General features: G+C 38.2%; 1 protein-coding gene across 4 annotated transcripts in view; it reads right to left on the bottom strand.

Annotated features, from left to right (window-relative positions):
• Positions 1-20577, bottom strand: part of AP3B1 (adaptor related protein complex 3 subunit beta 1) — a 155105-nt gene that overhangs the window by 24045 nt on the left and 110483 nt on the right. For all 4 annotated transcript variants that reach the window (XM_010413937.4, XM_019279975.3, XM_010413934.4 and 1 more), the window contains exons 23-24: positions 8866-9097; positions 5933-6017 (exon numbers count right to left, since the gene is read on the bottom strand). In XM_010413937.4, coding sequence (XP_010412239.3) covers positions 5933-6017; positions 8866-9097 — 317 coding nt within the window. The remainder of the gene's footprint in view (positions 1-5932; positions 6018-8865; positions 9098-20577) is intronic.

Below are 20577 nucleotides of genomic sequence, written 5' to 3'. Positions count from 1 at the left end.
TCTGTCTGTCCATATATATTTCCTTTCCACGGGACTCCTGGTTTGATATATGCGTGTTACAGTAATCCGCACTGTGACAAATTAGTAACTTGCAAAATCTGTTATGTATTTAATTGTGAACTTAGGGGCAAATAATATTAGAAATTGTTACTCTTACTTATTCCTTAAAAACTATTAAACTGTACATATTGTATTTTTAAGACTTACATCACTTCCATGATTCAATTTCAAGGATCACATGAATTTATCTTCTGATGCACATATCACGATGAACAAATGAAAGACAATAATGCTCCCATAGGAACAAAGGGAGACTTACTAGCTCCATGATAAATGACACTGCAAGACTAACATTCAACCCTTTAGAAGATGCACAGTTTAAAGTTTTCTGTAGATATCTGCAGATGGAGTGGGAGCAGCTAGCACCTGTCATTTGAAACCCTTGGCTATTCTCCCTCTCTTCTCTCAGTTTGTTGGTTTTTGGGTTTTTTTTTTTTTAAGAATTGGCTCTGCAGGGTTCCTGGTAAAGAAGTTTTCTACCATAACAGAAGACTTGAGAACAGTGATGGCAAAATCTTCTTCAAAACTAAAGCAAATACTAACACTTGTGAATGAGTTCTATTAAAATTCCACAACAGCAGTGGTAAAGTCTTAATTTCCACAGTTTTAATAAATTATTATTTTAAATAGACTGGGGAATATTCTCCTTGCTCTTTATACTATCCTTTTTTGTTTCACTCCCAGCAGCAGCTGAATATATCTATCCCAAACCAGCACACTATTTTTGTCCTGTACTCACAAAAATCGCCACAAATGATCAAAAGAAGAACATCAGAGGAAGAGCAACACTGAGAGAGAATTAAGTTCCTGCAAAATAAAACATGGAATAGAGAAGTATCGGAGACTTGATTCATAGTCTTGCTGAAGAAAGGAAAGGACTGCATCCTGCTTTTATGGGAAAAAAAGGCCAAAGCAATAGAACAAATGAAAGCAGTTGTACATGTCCAGCCTTGTTTATTCCAGGTCAGTTATTTATCTTGGCATAATTGTGTTCGGGAATAGGGCCAACTGACTACTTTAGAGTAATGAAATAAAGAGAAGAGTACCAGATTGCTTGTCTTACATCTACAAGCAACTTGGTGATCTGCTGACAAAGCACTAGGGAAGGAAACAGCAAGAAAAAAGTGAAAATGCAAGTGACAGTGATGTGAAGACAGTCCTGCATCTCTAACATTAGCTTTTAATATATTCCATAACATATCTCACTACATAATTTTAATCAGATGCTTTTGTGCAAGCATCTACACCTGAATGCATGCTTGCACTCAACAAAAATACTGACTGCTACCCAACCGACCCTCTTAATTTACTCCGCTTTGCAGGTAGAAGTTCTGCTTGGGAAGATTTCTACATGAACACAGAGTGAAGCAAGTGAATTTCATGCTGCAAAAAATCTCTTCCTTTGAAAATAAAATTTAGAGCAAAAGCTTCTACAGTAAGACGGAAGCCACAGAGAACAAACTGAACAAAGTTTTCAAATCTCATTCACAGAATTTACTTCATTTAAGAAATTGCTAGATTCTTTCAGCTATACCAAACTTCTGGAGTAATCAGCAAAATGTTTTCTTTATATAGTACAGAACAGATCAAGTGAACAGTTTTTTCTATCAGCATAACAACTGTAGAAAGAGTATGTATTCTCCTCTTCACAAGGAGAGGGTCCTTCTGATGACACTGGGATGTAAGAAATGCCAATATAAGGCGAACAGTTAAAAGCCTCTGTCATATGTCATGCTAAATTCCAATTATCTAATTATTCTGAAAAAGAATGGAAGGCACAGAAGCTGTTGCTTTCATTTGATTTCTCTTTCTTCTTGGGAGCTCTGATTGTATTCTTTGTACTTAAACCTTGAGAAAACTAGGGAGAGAGATGGATGGCATGGACACCTCCCCTACGCCAGTTTCAAAGAAAGCTAAACAACTCCCTATATACTTTTCAAAAGAACAGAAAAAAAGAGAGAACACATTCTCCATAAATTAATTTTATGTTTAGAACTGTGTTTCTTTCACGGTTTTGGGAACAGCCAATATAATCTGGAAAGAGGGGATGAAAAGAATAAGAAAGAAGAAGTAAAGACAAGCTCTCTTCTCCAGCTTTCAATGTTGTAAAAGGACAGACATCTCCCCTTTGCCTTTAGTTATTCGTCAGATACCTACAAGAAATCGAAGATTTGCCTACTGAGTTTTACAAACACAGACAGGAATTCATAATGCTAAATACATATACACAAAGTAGAATAAGGGCATGTATATGCTGGAACTCTCTGTCTCTATAACCTTCCTTGTCTTCCATCTCAAGGGATTCAAATATTTTCATTCCAAGGATCCATGGCCAAATTCTGACATGGCAAAGCTCCCAGATCTTTGTTCAGACATCTCAAAAAACTAGTAAGCTGAGAGAAAGACTTGAGAATATCTGAAAAGTAGAGACATGCAAGACAATAAAGATAACACAAGAGACAGTGGTACGACTGTTGAAATGGTGAACACTAGGAGCTCATAGATTCAAGAAAGAACACACCGATGTGGAAAGCTTTAAAATCTGACATGGGGAAAAAAAAAAGAAGTAATGCCACAGTCAGTGGAATATTGCAGATAGTCTGTTATATCAAGGATCCGTTCCAACCTTTCCTCTGCTCAACTGATGCCTACCTGCTTAGCTAAGGCTCAGGTCTCTTACTTGGATGGTGAATATACTAAAATTTAACTAGAATTCAACAAGCTAGCAACCTACATTGCAGGTGAGTTAGCCAATAACAAACCGCTTTAAACTTCTAAGCTGTGTATATCCTGCTTGCAAAATGAGAACAAAGTAACACAAAACCAGAATAACACTCAAAAAATCTTTTAAAAGACCAAGTTCCTCCATTTATTCCTCTTTAACTTTCTGCTTGAGAGGCATTATCATGCAGAACACCAGTGTGGCTGAAATAGCTGCCTCTGCAAGGAGGCGACACAAGAAAAATAACAATGAAGAGATGTTCTCCTTACAAGTACATGCTGTGAACATCCTAATACACATTCTAAATAAACGCATTAGGCACAGTTTTCAAGTTAAGGCGCTTCACCTCATTTTAATTAGATGTGTGATCTTGGTAAGGTTTGCTTACAAAAAATAGTATTTGAGAGGGAGGTCTGTCAAAGCTCATTCCTTCAAACCTCTATAATGCAGTTTCTCCTTCACTGTCCTTGACTTGTACAACAAATTCAGAAAAAGATCTAAATATTGTATGACTCATGTTAGTTTTTTTTTTCTTTATACAGTTTGTATTTATCGAACCACTAGTACAACAGCACATCCTTAAGCAGAAGGGTAGTGTTTGCTATGCAAAACACACAGTCCATGATTGGCATCTAAGACCAATTGATCTACCCATTACCACTATGTCCCTACCCCCACAAGCTTTACTACAAAGCTATTGATTTAAACACTGCCGATCGGTTTCCATTTTCTGATTTTGGGCAGGCCAATTAAGAAAGTGAGTAATTGTGATTACACTGCTTCAGGATCAATTACATTTGATGCAAGATAAAGTGCTCCTCTAAGAACAACGTAAAGAAAATTGTTATGATCGGGAACACTTTACTGCTGAACATGCTTCTAGCAAAAACACAAAATAACTGACAACATCTTTCATAGAGATATGTTAATAGGAAATATGAGAATATCATCACCTTTGTGTGCACAGTATTTCAACTATGTTTTGACAAACTTCTAGAAGTCATTCCTTCTTTTGGATAAAAGCTTTTTAAAAAGTATGACAAGTTACAAAGGCTGTAGACGAGTTCTTTGAGACATTGCTCCCAAAAAATCACACTGCACAATCTCTTCAGCGATACTGAAGATCAGTAGGATTTTGAACAAAATATATTTTCAGAGTAAAATAGCAAATTCAATGCAAAGAATACTTTACCTATTTTTATACTATTTTCTAGGAACTAACGGCAAAGAAACAAGGCCCTATCAATTAGCAAAGGAACAAAGTAAGCAATTCCTATCCTTAATTTAATTTTAAACTTAGCTTGAGCGCTTTGTCATTGGACTCACATTGTCTAAATCATTAAAATGAATACACCACTGAGGTCTGAGGCAAATCTATTTACAGTGATGTTACTCATAGTCTGGTTGGTGTTCAGGAATATTGATCTGTCTTGTTTGTCTAATAGGAAAATAATAAACAATTACTAGGCAATGTTGGAGAAAGCAATCAGTTTTTATATATCACTAATACAGCAGACCTCCCAAAACATAAAGGTGATGATCTGCATAAAATCAATGTGTTATGCTACATTGCTTATCCTCATCACTGCTAAGATACTTAGCAATAAATGGTGTAAGTTAAAAATCAAATTGCTAGACTGAAAATATGTATTTAAAAGAAAAATATCTGCTTTATTTAAAGAAGAATGTTCCTGCTTGATAAGCTGAGTGTATTCTATTTTATAAAACTCAAAATATATTTGGGAAAAGTATATATATATATTTGAAGTAATTTTGAAATTGCACTGCCTAAAAGGGAACGTCCTTCCCAAACAAGTATCAGGCAACAGTTCAAAGCTGTTTCCAGATTCCAGCAAACAGCATACAGACCGGATGTAACAACGTGATGTGCATAAACTACATGCTGCAGACATTTTGCCTGGAGTACAAATATGTGTAAACTGACTATGCAGGAGCATCCATTGTACAGGGAAGGGTTGGGGAAATGGACAGAAAAAAATCCAATAGTAAAACCTCCTTGCCCCTAAACCAAGAAATGTTATTTTAGCAGTGGTACTTTAGGAGTCACTTGGGTACATGTCTATTATTAAGATTTTCATGATATTATTATTTTCATCTTCAATAACCTGTAAGTTGAACAAGCTGTGCTTAGTAGCAGTATGCTAAAATTGCTACAGCAATTTTCTAAAGGAAGAAGTACAGGACTTTCACAAAGGGTTTCCCTGAAAAGTGAAATGCAGCTATGTGAATGTCCATTCAATATCCCTTTTTGTGCTGCATATTGAAAGCAGTGCTTCTTGCAATAAAACATGTAAAAACCTCATTATTTCAAAATATGTTAAAAAGAAAAAAATTGTGCAGATCTGTAAAGTGCTTTTGCACAGTTTCAAAGATTATATAAACCTGAAAAGCTCCTAAAAGGAGCTGTAGAGTTTTCTCCCATCCACTCTTTCCCAATGTTGGGACATTGTTACTGTAAATTACCGAGGTTTCAAATGCTAGTTTGTAACACAATTCTCACTGGGTGAATGGGTTCCCTGTTCGCCTAGAATGCAGAAGGAGGACCTTGCACACACCAATAACGAGCACCGAAAGTGTACATCAGGCATGTTAGTTCGGATTTAGTTGGCCAGCCAGTTACTTGGTTTCATTCTCACTATTCGATTAGAAGAATCTACAGCATGAGAAATAAACTTCTTTGGCTGGGAAATTCTGGGGTTGTTTTCAGGCAATCATGTTACAACGACCACAAACAGCCATAATAAACATTCAGGGTAGTAAAATTGCTCCCACTATGTGCCATTTTGACGTGCCATTTCTTACAAGGAAGAACACACACAAAACACTACAGAAGAACAGTCAGACATGACTGCTCCTTTCAAGATGGTGTTAATAAGAAGACTCACAAGAAGAGTGGGACAAAAAAATAAAGCTTCTAAAAGTAAAACTGAACACTAGTAATGTGTTCTCTAAAACATCTAATGTTTCTCTAAAAACATCTTGGATATATATACATCATGCTGTAAGTTTTGTTTAATTCTTTGAGTATTTCAAAAAACAGCGAGCCTGCTGCTGCCACGGAGACTTCCAATAAACACTACTTTTGCCTTCCAGGAGCAAAAAATTACCCTCCCCTCGCCAAGAACTTACCATAACTGGAAACTGGCTGTCTGGGTAGAATCACAGAAGTCAATACCCATTGTAGCAGTAAGGGATCCTCCAGGCTCAAGGCACTCTGCATGAAGAGATTTTTAACACGTCAAGTACCCACGCAAGGCAACAGAAGACCTCAGGTGCAACTCCCCAAACTTCACATAATTATAACCCCCAAAAACTTCTGTAAGAAAAAATCCAATAGTTGCAGTTTTATTACACGTAGGTATCACCCAAATGTCACACTTGCATGTGTAAGTGTCCTGAATCCCATCTCTCACCCAGTTAATGCACATGAAATGTTGCCATTTCAGTCTTACAGCCCCATCAACTAAATAAGGCTTTGTATCAGAAAAGCGAGGAAAATTATTTATAGAAAAAATATTGAAGTGACATCCTTTTAATTGTGTATAGATACAGCACTGAGATTTCATTTTCAATAACAGTGGTTTGCAGATTTAGTTAGTAAATAGCAAAACACAACAAATTAATAAATTCTTAATTAATACACACAGTAATGGAAAATAAGTTGAACTTAAAACTATTTCATAATTACTGTGGTTTACTCATCTCTCAATATTCCACTTGCGTTAGTTGGAAGGGAGAAGAAAGAATATGAACACTAAATGGATGATCACTCTGTGCCATACAAGCAGTGCAGACTGAGACACTCTTGACAGTGTATCAAGAGACATACTCAGATTCTCAGCCAAATCACTACACTGTTTCCTTAATGCTGTAGAGATAATGCTTTCTTTAAAGGCTTTTCCTTGTAAGCTCTTCCTTTACATAAGTAAAAAGAAGCACTGAAGTAGACTTTGTCTTCTCAAGATCACAACAAAGAGCTGCAAGCACAGTTAAAAGAGAGGAATTCAAATAAAAAGGATTGGGCAGGCAGAAAAATGTCTGATTTCCAGATTATTCATAATGTATCTGATACTTTTCAGGAACTGAAAGTAGACAGCTGCTACATGACAAAATGTATCAAAATTTAACTAAATCCAGGTTAAGTTTGTAAAAGTACCGAAAACATGGAGTTGATGCAGCTGGCAAAGTCTAAATTAACACTAGGAAGTGAATAGAAAACAAAGTATTCCAAGGAGTCTGTGTAAAGCACTGAAAGATTACAGGTTACAGCTCAAATACAGAATAAACTTTACCAAAGTCTTTGAGCTTAATGTTTTCAAAGGGACTTTCAAACACACTTAGCAACAAGAAAATGTTGTGCACAGGGACTTGGGTGAAATAATTTGAACCATTTCTACTGGAAGAATCAGGACAATTGCCAACAGTAATTTCAGTGACTGAGGCAAAACTAGACTTACACTCCAGTAGGAATACCTGTCTACACTGACACTTCTCCTGTTGGGTCTGCTGGGTAAATTATAGGACATGTTTTCCAAATGCTGGAAACATAAAATGTAGTAGGAACAGGGTATACAGGCTTAGTTCTGGATAAAGTGACAAAGAATACAGAAAATTTGCATTCTAGCAAGAAAAAAAACATTTTTGGAAGAACTACGGATCATGGATAGCTTATTTCTGCAGAAGAAACCAACAGCTTTCCAGGACAGATACCACAATGTCTTTCTTGGGGAAATAAATACCTGGAAGGGTAGGATTGTTTTGCAGAGCTCAAGGAACCTGAAGTGGATAATTTATTAGTTCCACCTTTTTCCCCCCATGTTTTTATGGGAGACAAGTGAATGCTACTTTTAATTGACTGTTATTGTGGGTATGGTATCTCCTGATCTGATTCATAGTATTACTAGATCTCTACTTGTAAGCCTTTGTGCTTTATTTCTTCAAATGTTTACAGGCAGGGATACAAAATAAAGCTCGTGGGCAAAACTAACTTGACTTCATAATTCTGAGCTGGACTTATTTTGAGGAATAAGCAGCACAAAGTTCACTTAAATAAAAACTAATAGAGTTTTAAAAGTAATTGCTGATAAAGTATGTATCATTACCAAGATGCAAACTATTATTATTATTATTAATTTTAACCCTGAAATAAACTATAGCACTGGACAATTGTTTCTGTAGCTATTTGGTGTAAAACTGTATAATCTTTTAAATGTTAAAAAAAAAGTATTTCAATAGCTTAGAGCCATTTAATACAAACAGCTTAGCTACTTACAACGAACTCTTTATTTCACTATTGGGTTTTAAGAACATGTTCCTGTATTCTTCAATTGTGATACATATTCACATAATAATGTAGGTCATTGAAGGAGAAGAATTTGTATTATGAAACAGGAATACTTGCTCCTTCCAACTACACCACAATATCCTAAAATAAAAGCTGCTGAGAAAAGAAAGCAGGTTGTGTACACAGGCACTACTTTTGAAAAAAACTTGCTGTGATCTGTGCTCTTTCTCAGGTTTTATGCTCTTGTCCACAAACAGAAATTTAGCCAAAAACCATCCTGATCAGAAGACAGAAAGTAAAACTAGGTCAGGTCTGACTATACACTGCTTTTTATTTAGTCTAAGCAGACACCCTCTGTGGAACTATGGTACATACAAGATAAATTAAAATGTACACTTCCACTTTACTGCCATAAGATGACATGGGAAGAAACAACAGTGTTCTGAGCCACTGATATAAATAATACATCTACAGATTTATTTAAAACTTGGTAAGAAAATAATTGTGAATATAAAAGCCAAAACCTCATTCTTAATAGTAGCCCATAATAGCCAGTCTAGACTAAGACAGTAGGAGAATCAAAGTTTGTAGGGATGCAGAAAGATTTTATCCCGTCAAGTGGATAGTTGCATGAGTGAGTGTGTACGTGTGTATACCTAACCCCCATCTGCCACACACACATATATGAGTATACATGTAACTATGCAAAACCACTTCCCTGTATTTGAAATTCTGCTGAAGATTACCATAAAGATTTTTTAACATAGGATATGGTTACCTATTGGATTAAACTCATGCATCCTCATGCCTGGAGGTAACTTCTTCTCCCCAATGTGAATATTCTCTATCTTCTGATCAGTTGTGTTTGTTACTGTCACTTGCACAGGTACCATATGATCACCAAAAATGCCTGGCTGTCTTGAGAAGTGATAACGAGCTGCTAATCCTTTCCCACTCATTCGATGAAGCAGTTCATATGTTTTTGTTGGCACTGAGACTTGCGTAGCCACCTGTTAAGTACAACACAACAGTTGGCAAATGCTGCAAGTCAAGAACAGTAAAAACAACAATTGAATATTGCACTTTTCACTCAGCTAGAGCACCTGCTTTCGAGTTGGAATTTTAGTGAACATAAAGGACATATTCAAATGCATAAACAAATTGCAGTAATAGATACTAGATAACAGAGCCTAAAAACATTTCTGGTGCTGAAAATAACTTTGTTGTATCCATCTCACTTTCCACTATAAATCTGTTTTCAAATTTTTTAGCTTTACAGTTAGCTATTAAATTATAGATATTTTTAAGAGTTACAGTTAAATAGTTATATTTTTTCCAAAAAGAAACAATCTGTGCATCAGAACCCAAGGGTATTCCCAAGCTCATTGTGTAATGTGAAATATAGTGAGAAATTGTCTTCTGTTTCTCTTGCTAAAATCACAAAAAATGTTGCCTAACAATTACACTGGTGAAATAGTAAAAACATAGTTATATAGAGCAGAAGGATGCTGACACTTTTAAAATAGTCTTGCTGCTAAAAGCAATAAGAGAAATCCCAAGGATGCTTGGGTCCATTCTATCCGGCAGAAATAGCATGAAAGAAAAACATTCAGTGTGCAAACAAATTCCCAGACACTACTGACAAGGAAATCATGAGCTCAAAAGTACAAAAGTCAGACATACGCAGAAACATGCAGACAAGTGAATTTGAATTCTTTACACAAGTTTTAAGGAAAGATTAGGGTTACTTTAAATTATATTTATAAAATAATGACCTCTGCGACATCACATGACCAGATTTACAGCTAATGCAAAATTAATGGAAAAGGTGTAATTTGTATGGACCTTCACAGTTACTGAAAATTCAAAACATCTTTGAATAGAAGTCTCAAACTTTCACAGATTAATAGTCTGCTTAGTTTTCTAGAAATATAACTGACAAGGTCAAACTCTCAAAAAAACCTCAGCTGTCATGAAATAATGAAGGAAGTACTTTGAATAATGAATATCTTATTGGTACACAGAAAGAGACAATAACAGTAAGAGGTTATTAGCAGTCAAATTAGCATGTTAGTTAAACCATTGCTCAAGTAATGAGCAAAATTAAAGTCTTAAGAGGGAATTTAAACCTTATTTTTAATTTTAAGCTTAGCCTCTAACTTTGAATATTTAATTCAATTTGAGCAGGACATGCATAATAGAATAATTATTTCATGAAATGGTTCTCCCATTTTACATTAACAAGTTTAGGATATATGTTTAATTCATGTTAACACAAGTATTTTGAAGTACACTAGCTTCTTTGTGTTAACTTACGGCTGGCTTTATTAATTAATTAATAGTAGTCAGAAGTCCACCATGTAGATACACAGAATCATAGAACCATTAAGGTTGGAAAAGACCTCTAAAATCTGTGTCCAGCTGTTAAGCCAGCCCTGCCATCTTCAGTAAACCATGTTCCCAGGTGTCACACTCACATGCTTTCTGAAGACTCCCAAGAATTCTACCACTTCCCTGGACAACCTGTTCCAATGGTTGATAATTCTTCCAGTGAAGAAATGTTTTCATAATAGCCAACCTAAAACTCCCCTGGCACAACTTGAAGCCATTTCCTCTTGTTCTGTTATTTACCTGGGAGATGAGGCCAACCCCCACCTGGCTACACCCTCCTTTCAGGCAGTTGTAGAGTGTGAGGTCACTCCTGAGCCTCCTTTTCTCCAGGATAAAAACCCCCAGCTCTCCCAGCTGCTCCTCATAGTATGCTCCAAAGCCTTCACCAGCTCCATGTCCCTTCTCTGGACTCGCTCCAGCAACAGAAGAACCTTCCTGAACTACGGGGCCCAAAACTGGACACAGGCTTTGAGGTGTGGCCTCACCAGTGGTGACCTGACCAGTGCTGAGTGCAGGGGGACAATCCCTGCCCTGGTCCTGCTGGCCACACCACTGCTGATCCAGGCCAGGATGCCATTGGGCACACCCTGGCTCACGTTCAGTTGCTGTCACCAGCACCCCCAGGTCCTTTTCCTGTGGGCAGCTTTGCAGCCACTCTGCCCCAGCCTGTGGCACTGCCTGGGGTTGTTGTGACCCATGGGCAGGACCTGGCACTGGCCCTTGTTGAATCTCACACCATCGGCCTCAGCCTCTTTGGACCTTTGCCTTTTACAAACCTGTGCTGGCTGGGCCAGATCCCCTGGTTGTCCTGCATGTGCTGCGTGATGGCACCCAGGATGAGCTGCTCCAAAATGCATAGACATAGAGAAAAGAACTCTCACTATACTTAAATTGTAGCACCAATTCAAGTTTTACTGAATCCTTTCTGTGATTTCTAGAGATTTTAATCTATGCCCCCCTTCAGCATTACTTCTTGTTTCAGTAATAATTTCATTTGTGAGCCCATTCACTTCTATTTCCAGCTTCATACTATACATAGCAACAAAAAACACAAAGGACACTCAGAATAATGACACTATGTTTAAGTCATCTTTCTTCCTAAAGAACATTAATTTTCACTTGCATTTAATGTGGCAGTACTAGAAATAAATAAAACATATGTATGTTGAACAAAGCAATTTAATTCTGGAAAATAGGGGTTTTCAAAGCCTTGCCTTGCCTTGCCTTGCTAGCAAGGATTTTGAGCTGACAGAGGCTGATGTGACTGTAATGTGATGTATTTAACAGCGGCATGAGTCTGGTAAACAGTTTTTTGTTTTAATTCCAAAATTTTTTATGCAGTTGCAAAAAAACCCATGGGGCAGATACCTGCAATCACTCTGGGGTTAAAATAAAACCACACAGAGTTAACAGAACAAGAACCATCTACTAACCAGGAGATAATCTCCTACAAATCTTACACAGCATATGTTTAAATAACAGAAGTAGTTTGTGTACCTTTGGATGGTTTATGAAAATAACCAATCAATTCTGCAGACACAACATTATTTCTAAAGGAAATCTATGTGACTCATGATGCCTGCAGATACACAGAGACAAACCACACATATTTTATCAGTTTATTACAGTAAGCAAATAAGCGTGGAATGAGAGTGCACATAACTGTCTACTTAACGCTTACTGAAACATTTATAAGAGCTGTTATCTCCCTAATAACAGACAGACAGTGTGCAATTTTAGAGAGGAGAAAAGCTTCATATTTTTTAACACTTCACTAAAAAGTAACTGAAGAGTGTAAAATGAAAAATACTCTGTGCAGTTAGCTGGTAATGGACCATATTATCAACTCAAGTTAGATTTATAGGATACAAACTAGTCACTAATAGTTATTTTATGACAGAGCGTGTCTGCTTTTTGGGGTTTAGACTATTAAGATTAAACTTGCAAAACTTTTTTTTATACAGCTGTTTAGAAAGACAGTAAAAAAAATTAAAATACTGACTGCCCTCCCACCCCATTTTGACTGAAAGCAACCACATGTAGGGACTCCACAGTGATACCGTATAGTTACACTGCCTCGGTACCAGTCAGACTGGCCAAAAGACTGACTGCACATGTTGAAAGATAATTCATCACCTTAGAAGAACTGCAAGTATTTTTAACTAGTTCTTGTATAAGAACAAGAGCAACATTAGGATTCTGCCCCCCTCCCCCCCACTTTTAATCATGGGGAAAAAATGTGAAAAGTGTAAGATCACTGATAGTAGTAGTTCTGGCTTTTCTTATCACAACTGAGCTGATTAGTCACAAACCACAGAATCCTCCCAATAGCAACATGTTTCTTTTTGCAAGCTCAGTAAGTCCTTATTAATTAAGCTTACATCAATACAAAAAACTATTTTCCATAATTATTTAAAATAAGAAGCACTACATGGCTTATTAAACCTACTACAGAAAACAGAGGTGGACATACACTCCTGTACGAAGTACCATAGAATCACCAAAGAATCAGAATGGTTTGGGCTGGGAGGGACCTTAAAGAAGCATTGTTATTACCAATACTACCATTACTACTGACACAAAATTCTATTTGTTTTCTTTTGTATTTGTTCCTTAGTTTAAAAATCCTGCAATAATGAACACAGATTAATTCTTGATCCTAATTCATAAACATATATACATATTTGGATAAAACATATATTATTGGGAAAAAATATTTGCTTCTAAGGGTGATGAAAATTATAATTCTATTCCTCTAATTTACATCCTGTTAAAGCATACGACATCATTTAATCTAAGTAATCCTCCTACTGGCAATATCCATGACATAATCCAAGAATTACCTACTGAGCTGTGCGATCTATAACCTCTCTCACACTCATGGTGAGGCTATGCTCCAGTAACTCTGCAACAGCTAAGAGGAGAAGGGCTATCACATAGCACAGCCACATTTACATGATCTTTCAACTGAAGCAATGAGAGCAACTTAACTATAATTTTATACTATTATAAGAAAGATGGAAAATCAGAAAAATAAAATTCAACTACTGGCAGGAAACATGATCTTTTGCACAATTAATAGTTATATATTACTCACAGTCCCAAGGCAATGTCTCCCTTTTACAGCTCTTACAAAAATAACTAATAATTCATAAAAAGGTAAAAAAAAATGCAAGCAAAGAATGTCAGCATCCTAGTCTGCATTATTTCAAAAGGCTGCTGGAAATACCAACATTACAGCACCCCTAAATCACAATACTCTGGATTGCCAAAGTAATGATAGAATCCCTCCGACAGGGAGCAAGGAAACCAAACAAGCAAGCTAGCTCCTATTATGTACAATCTAAGAAAAGCAACTGGATACCATCATTCAATTTGGGCTAATTTATCTAGACATACAGACACTCAAGGACATCATGCTGAATTCTGGAAAACATTTTCCACCAAAGGTATGTTTAGTTGCCCTACATCTACTAAATACCTTCTAAAAGCCATGTCTGCTAGGAACGCCTTCAATTTCTAATATATCCTAACTCCCTTCTTTTTGCATTGTCACCAGCTTTTAGGCTCTACACTTTCCTTAATTATTAACATGTCAATGAGGCTAATTGAAAATTACCATATTAATGATTGTATCTTTAAACTGTCAGTGATTTTAGACAATTTCAGACATTAGAATATGAGTTTCAAAAATTCTTACTTGATTTTGATATTGATAAATACTTTTTTCTCCAAAACCTTGCAAGGAAAATAAAAACCAAAAGAAATAAAACCCCAAACTGCTCAAATAGCTTCACTGATTTTTAAATCATCCAGAGATGAATCTCAAGCAAAAGACCACTTTTATTATGCTGCCCATAGTCTGCCTCTGTAAAGCTGCCAAAATTGTTTCTCTGCCTTTTTTTTTTACTGTAATATTTGTATGGTCTCAAATCATCCTTTCAAGAAGAATCATGTGCTCATTGAATGGCTTGGGTTGGAATGGACCAAAAAGATCATCAAGTTTTAACACCCCTGCCATGGGTAGCACGCCCTTCACTGGATCAGGTTGCTCAGAGCTCCATCCAACCTGGCTTTGAACACTGCCAGGGATGGAGTATTCACAGCTTGACTGGACAACCTGCTCAGCATCCTCACAGAACAGAATTTCTTCCCAATATCTAATCTAAACCTGCACTCTTTCAGTTTGAAGCCATCCCCCTTATCCTGTCACTACATGCTCTTGTAAAAAGTCCTTCTCCATCTTTCTGGTAGGCTGCCTTCAGGTACCAGAAGGCTGCAATTAAGTCACTCCAAAGCTCTCCCTTTTCCAACCTTTTCTCATAGGTGAGGTATTCCATTCCCCTCTATTCCTCTTGTTGACCTCCTCTGGACTCGCTCCAACATCTCCATGTCCTTCCCGTGCTGGGACCCCAGAGCTGGATGCAGCACTGCAGGTGGGGTCCCAGCAGAGCAGAGCAGAGGGGCAGAATCCCCTCCCTGGCCCTGCTGGCCGCGCTGCTTTGGATGCAGCCCAGGACACGTTTGGCTCTCTGGGCTGTGAGTGCCCATGGCTGGGTCATGTCCAGCCTCTCAGCCACCAGCACCCCCAAGTCCTTCTGGGCAGGGCTGCTCTGATCTGTCCATCCCCCAGCCTGTGCTGATACCAGGGTTGCTCTGATCCAGGTGCAGCACCTTGCACTTTGCCTTGGTAAACTTAGTGAGATTCCCATGGGCTCCCTCCTAGAACTTGTCCATGTGCCTCTGGCATCCTGTTCCTCAGGTGTAGCAACTGTACCCTTCACTTGGTATCATCTGCAAATTTGCAGAGGGTGCATTTGATCCCTTTGTCTATGTCATTAATTAAGCTATTAAATAACACTAGTGTCTGAGGGACACCACTTTGTCACTGATGTCCATCAGGACTCTCAGACACTGAACACCACCCTCTGGATGTGGCCATCCAAACACTTTCTTACCCATCTAACATTCCACTCATCAAATCCATCTCTCCAATTAGACAGAAGGGGAAGCAAAACAGGGAGAGCAGGAGGGCAGGATGAAGAGGGCCCAAAAAAGGCAGGGGAATTCTACTTGTTCCCTTATCCCATGTCATCCCTGGATCCTCACACTGCATCTGATCCCAGTCTGCCCCCTTGTGATGGTATTTCCATTACCCCAGCCTCCTCCCCTTATCCCAGCTTCTCCCACTTGTGGTGAACTGTGTCAAAGGCTTTACAGAAGTTCAGAAAAATGACATCTGAAACCCTTCCCCTGTCCACATATGCATCACTCCATCATAGAAAGCCACTAGCTTGGTCAGACAGGATTTGCCATTCCTGCAAGCATGATGGCTGCTCCAAACCACTTTCCCATCCCCCACAAGCCTTAGCACAGCCTCCAGGAGGATCTGTTCCATCATCTTCCCAGGCACAGAGGTGAGGCTGACAGGTCAGTAGTTCCCAGGGTTTTCCTTTTGTCTCTTCTTGAAGATGGACACCATGTTTTCCATTTTCCAGTCACCTGGGACTTGCCCTAACTGCCATGACTTTTCAAATGTCATGGAGAGTGGGTTGGCAACTACATCAGGACTCTGGGATGCATCTCCTTCAGGTTCCTCAGGTGGTCACACACTTCTCTTACAGCAGGAGGGACTTTGCTCTACCAGTCCTCACCCTGTTATCCATCCAGTCAAGAGGTGTGGGAAGAGTTTCCCATTGAAGACTGAGACAAAAGCTGTTAAGCTGTTAAGTACTCAGCCTTCTCTTTGTCTGCTAACAGTTTTCCAGTGTTGTTTATCAGAGGGGGTACTCCTTCTTTGACCTTCCTTTCCCGGTTAACATACCTTTAGAAGCCCTTCCCATTATTCTTTGTGTCCCTTGCCAGCTTCAGTTCCAGTTTTCTTGTCTTGGCCTTCCTCACCCCCTCCTTACACAGCTGTGCTTCATCTCTAAACAGTTCCTAGGTCACTTGTCCCAGTTTCCACTGCCTGTGCATTTGCTTCTTTCCCTCAATTTTCACCAGCAAGTTCTTACTCAGCCATGCCTATCTCTTGCCCTCCGTGTCTGATTCCTTGCTCCTGGGGATTGCCAGCTCTTACACTCTATGGCAGAGTTCCTTAAAGATCTGCCAGCTCTCTTCTACTCCCTTGTCCCTGAGGGCAGTCTGTCAAGGGATCCCACTGACTAGGTTCCCAAAGGACTGGAAGCTGCTTTCCTAAAGTTCAAGAGCCAACTTTTACTCCTTACCCAACCCATATCCCTCAGGACCGCACACTCCACCAGGGCATGATCCCTGCTGCCCAGGCTGCCTCCAGTCTTGGGTGTCCCAGTTAGCTCACCGGCACTGGTGACCAACAGATCCTGGAACACATTCCCTCTGGCAGGGCTGTCTATCACCTGGTCAGGAAGTTATCCTCCATGCATTCCAGGAGTCTCCTGGATTGCCTACAGCCCTCTGAGCTACTTTCCCAACAGCTGCTAGGGTGGCTGAGTTCCCCCGCAGGACAAGACCCTGCGGGCACAACACCTCCTGTGGCTGGAGCCAAGGTTTTGTCAGTGGCCTGCCCTTGGTCAGGCGGCTGTAGCAAACCCCAGCCACAAGATTCCCTTTGCAGCCTCGGTCTCTGGTTCCTACCCACAGGCTTTCCACCTGCTCACAGATATAAGCTGTGAATCTAGGTATGATCAAAATCTTCCGTAGTACTAAATTATCCATTTTTTAATACTTTTATACCCCTTAGATTTTTCTATGGTTTTCTTAAAACAGAATCAACTAGAGAGAATTGCAGTTACTCTATATCAATAAAAAGTATTGCTCTTTGAGCATAAAATGACTATATGATAAAAAGGAACCAGAATTGGGCCTTAACGTGGAGTTCATGAACAGCAGAAAACTCCAGTAATTCCATACCAGACTAATCAAGAACTTTCAAAATGGAGTGTGCACCTGTTCTGTGTAACTGGGGAACATTGAGACAGCTTGCATTTTGCATAAATAATAGAGCCTAAAGCTTTTATTACAATAACACCTGGTTTTATTTGAGATTTGGCATCTTTGCCTTTTTCTTCTGCTGAGCATAATGAATCACACGAATAATCCAATGAAAATATTAGTAAAATCTTTTAAAACAGCACATAAGAAAGAAGTTCAGTAGCAACAAAATGGCAATATTCCCATGACTAAGTTAGTTTTTAAAAAAGCATAAAAAAAGGGCTAAAGTCAGTCACGTAATTATGGGATACAAACCTTGGTATAAATTCAGAAGTATACATTCTCCCCCAGAAGGTCTGCTTCATTAGATCATTAGAGGACTACAAAAAGGGCTTTAACAGATACCAAGGAAAATTTTTTTTGCAATAATACTAACAGAAAATTCCTGCACTTAAACTGGTGAAATTCACATTTGTGCATGGGAGACCTCAAAATTTTCTACCCTTTTGTCCTGTGTATGCTTCTATGAGGTGAAAAGCAGATGGTCTGGTGGCTGATGCATATGTGAGACTTTCATGAAGCAGCATGAAACACTTAGTCATTAGGTGTCATTTTCAAGGAAAAGGCACTCTCGCAATACAAAACCAAGTAATTTACTTCAATTTTGTGATTCCATTCTTCCACTGACCACTAAACTGCAAAGTCTGAGGACTGCACTTTGGGACATGGTTTAGTGGTGGCCTCGGCAGCGTTAGGATTGCAGCTGGACTCAATGATCTTTTCCAACCTCAATGATTCTTTGATTCTATGATTACCTGTAGTAGTTTAGGAGTTAGAAAAACAGAGTAAGGTGTCAGCCTCACCTTGCATCCTAATTATGAATTTGAAATAGTGGACATTGCTCAGAGGGATTAATATAGATTTTGGCATTGAGTCTAAATGACTTCAAAGAAGTTCCTACAAATGGTTTCTAGTATATTATTTTGATTTGTGGCACACAGCCAGCACTCTGGAGCCCTCTAAAGTGAAAACATACTGAACTCTACTGGTCATAACGTATAATCTTACAGTTAGGTTTATACTGTAACAACTCCTGCATATTGGTTCCTTTCAACAGAAACATCTAGCTCAAATTCTTCCCCAGAAAAGGAAATCAGGTGTCAGGATAACTGTATAATATAATCAAAACACTTCTACACAGTATTACCCACAAGCCAATGTGCATTCTGCCTTTACTACACTATATTTGCAATCTACTACAGGTATTTATGAATGCCAAAATGTAAATTACATCTTTGCCACCTTCATACAACTATATCTGAATCCCATTCACTACATTGTTGTTGAAGAATGCAACATGTTATTTTGGCTTTTATCAGGATGATCCTAATGCACAGTAGACCCCTCACAAGGACAAAAACCTGAAATAAGCACTGAACTCACTGCACATAGACATCTGCATCAGCACTTTCTCAATGCAGAAGAATCTCTGTGTGTACCACACTACATCTCCTATACATGATACTGATGTGCCAATTTTCTTCAAGTTTTATTTAATTACACACATAATATTTTAACCTAAACAAATCCATAGTCCTTAGACTGCAAAAAAATTACAGCTGACCTGAGGCCATGCTAACATATAGTTTTTCTGTGTTTTGTTTTCCTTAAGCTTTGTTTTTCATCCTTAAAAAGCATGAAAAAAAATCATGCACTACAATTAGTAGTCTGTTAAGCAATGAAGAGATTTATTTATAACCAATTACTTTCAGTTCATTTGTTTAAATTTAAAAGCACATTTTTATTTTTTTGACTCAGAAACAAAATCTGTGGTGTCAAATGACATATTCATCCTTCACAAGGACCTTTATTCTCACACTCATAAGAAGGAACACCACTTGATCCCATCCACACTGCTCAGAGCAATGTAAGCAACACCAAGGACAGCATGCTGCAGTCAAAAACCTCACCCTACAGATGTCTCTAATGAAGGCTCCACTGTACATACACAGACACTGAACGTATCCAGTAGCTGTGGCCATGGTTAAGACCCTTAACTATGTTGATGACTGATAGCAAATTAGGTAGGTAACTTTTTCTCATCTACTTTTGAAATTATCTTGGTACTACTAATGTAGAGTATTACTGCTACTATTGTCTAAGACTGCGACAGATTGTTAGCTTACTGAGCATAAATGCAGGAGCAGGAAGACTGTAACAATGACCATTTATTAAAATTTAGTCCATTTTAAAACATCTTTTAGTACACAAATGTATTTCATAGTAGTTCAAATTTATGATTCACATAGCAAGCATACATTCTAATGCTGCTGGTGTTACAAAGGTCCTTCAGTGTAAACATTAGAATGATTTTTGTACATTTTTTCATAAAACATTCCAAAGTAATAATAGTAAAGTTTTACACAAACCTCCTTTTGCAGTCATGAATTCCTAACTTGCACTATGCAACTGAAAGATCTTTTTTAGAATTCTTACAAATGTGCCTTTCCCCCATTCTTCTGTCATCTTCAAATCAAGAACATAGATGCCAGAGACTAGAAACAACAAGCAACACTTGCAACCATATAAAGATGGAAATGTTTCTTAACCCAAGTGAACAAAAGTTAAAAATGAAAATTTTTATCAACTGCACAGAAACCAATATTAAGTACTAACGTTCTAGAACTACTTTTTTAGTCTTAGTATGCCAAGGCCCTGTTCACGAAGCCATTAGGAGAAAAGCATGTAAAAATAAGGTGGAAGTCTGGACTAAAGCAAGCTTTTAAAAACTCATCTCTCTGATGACACAGTGTTTAATCATAGCACTGTTCAACAGCCTTTTAAAGAGTCTTCCTTCTGTCTCTCCAATAGCCTCCAATAGCACAAGAGGGCTGAAAACATTTCCAAATCATTCTGATTTGAGAACACAATGGCACATTGCTTACCAACCTTTTTAAAAACAATTTCAACACGTTTGGCGGTGCATAATGGAGGGTATCCCCTTCCTGCAACTGTTAGCAAGAACTTCTAGAGCACATTAAAATGCATCTGCATTGACATAATTTGAAAGATTCCAAGTCACCCTATTTTAACAACTGCAATGTCCTTGAATTTACTTACCTTGTACTGCTAGCCTACAAGTCATGTGGCAACATACTACTAGTGCACAACAGGGAAGATATGGCCT

The sequence above is a fragment of the Corvus cornix genome, chromosome Z (assembly GCF_000738735.6).
Source record: "Corvus cornix cornix isolate S_Up_H32 chromosome Z, ASM73873v5, whole genome shotgun sequence".
Taxonomy (NCBI): domain Eukaryota; kingdom Metazoa; phylum Chordata; class Aves; order Passeriformes; family Corvidae; genus Corvus; species Corvus cornix.
The sequence above is the reverse complement of the archived record's forward strand: the minus strand, read 5'-3'. Positions and strand labels throughout refer to the sequence as shown.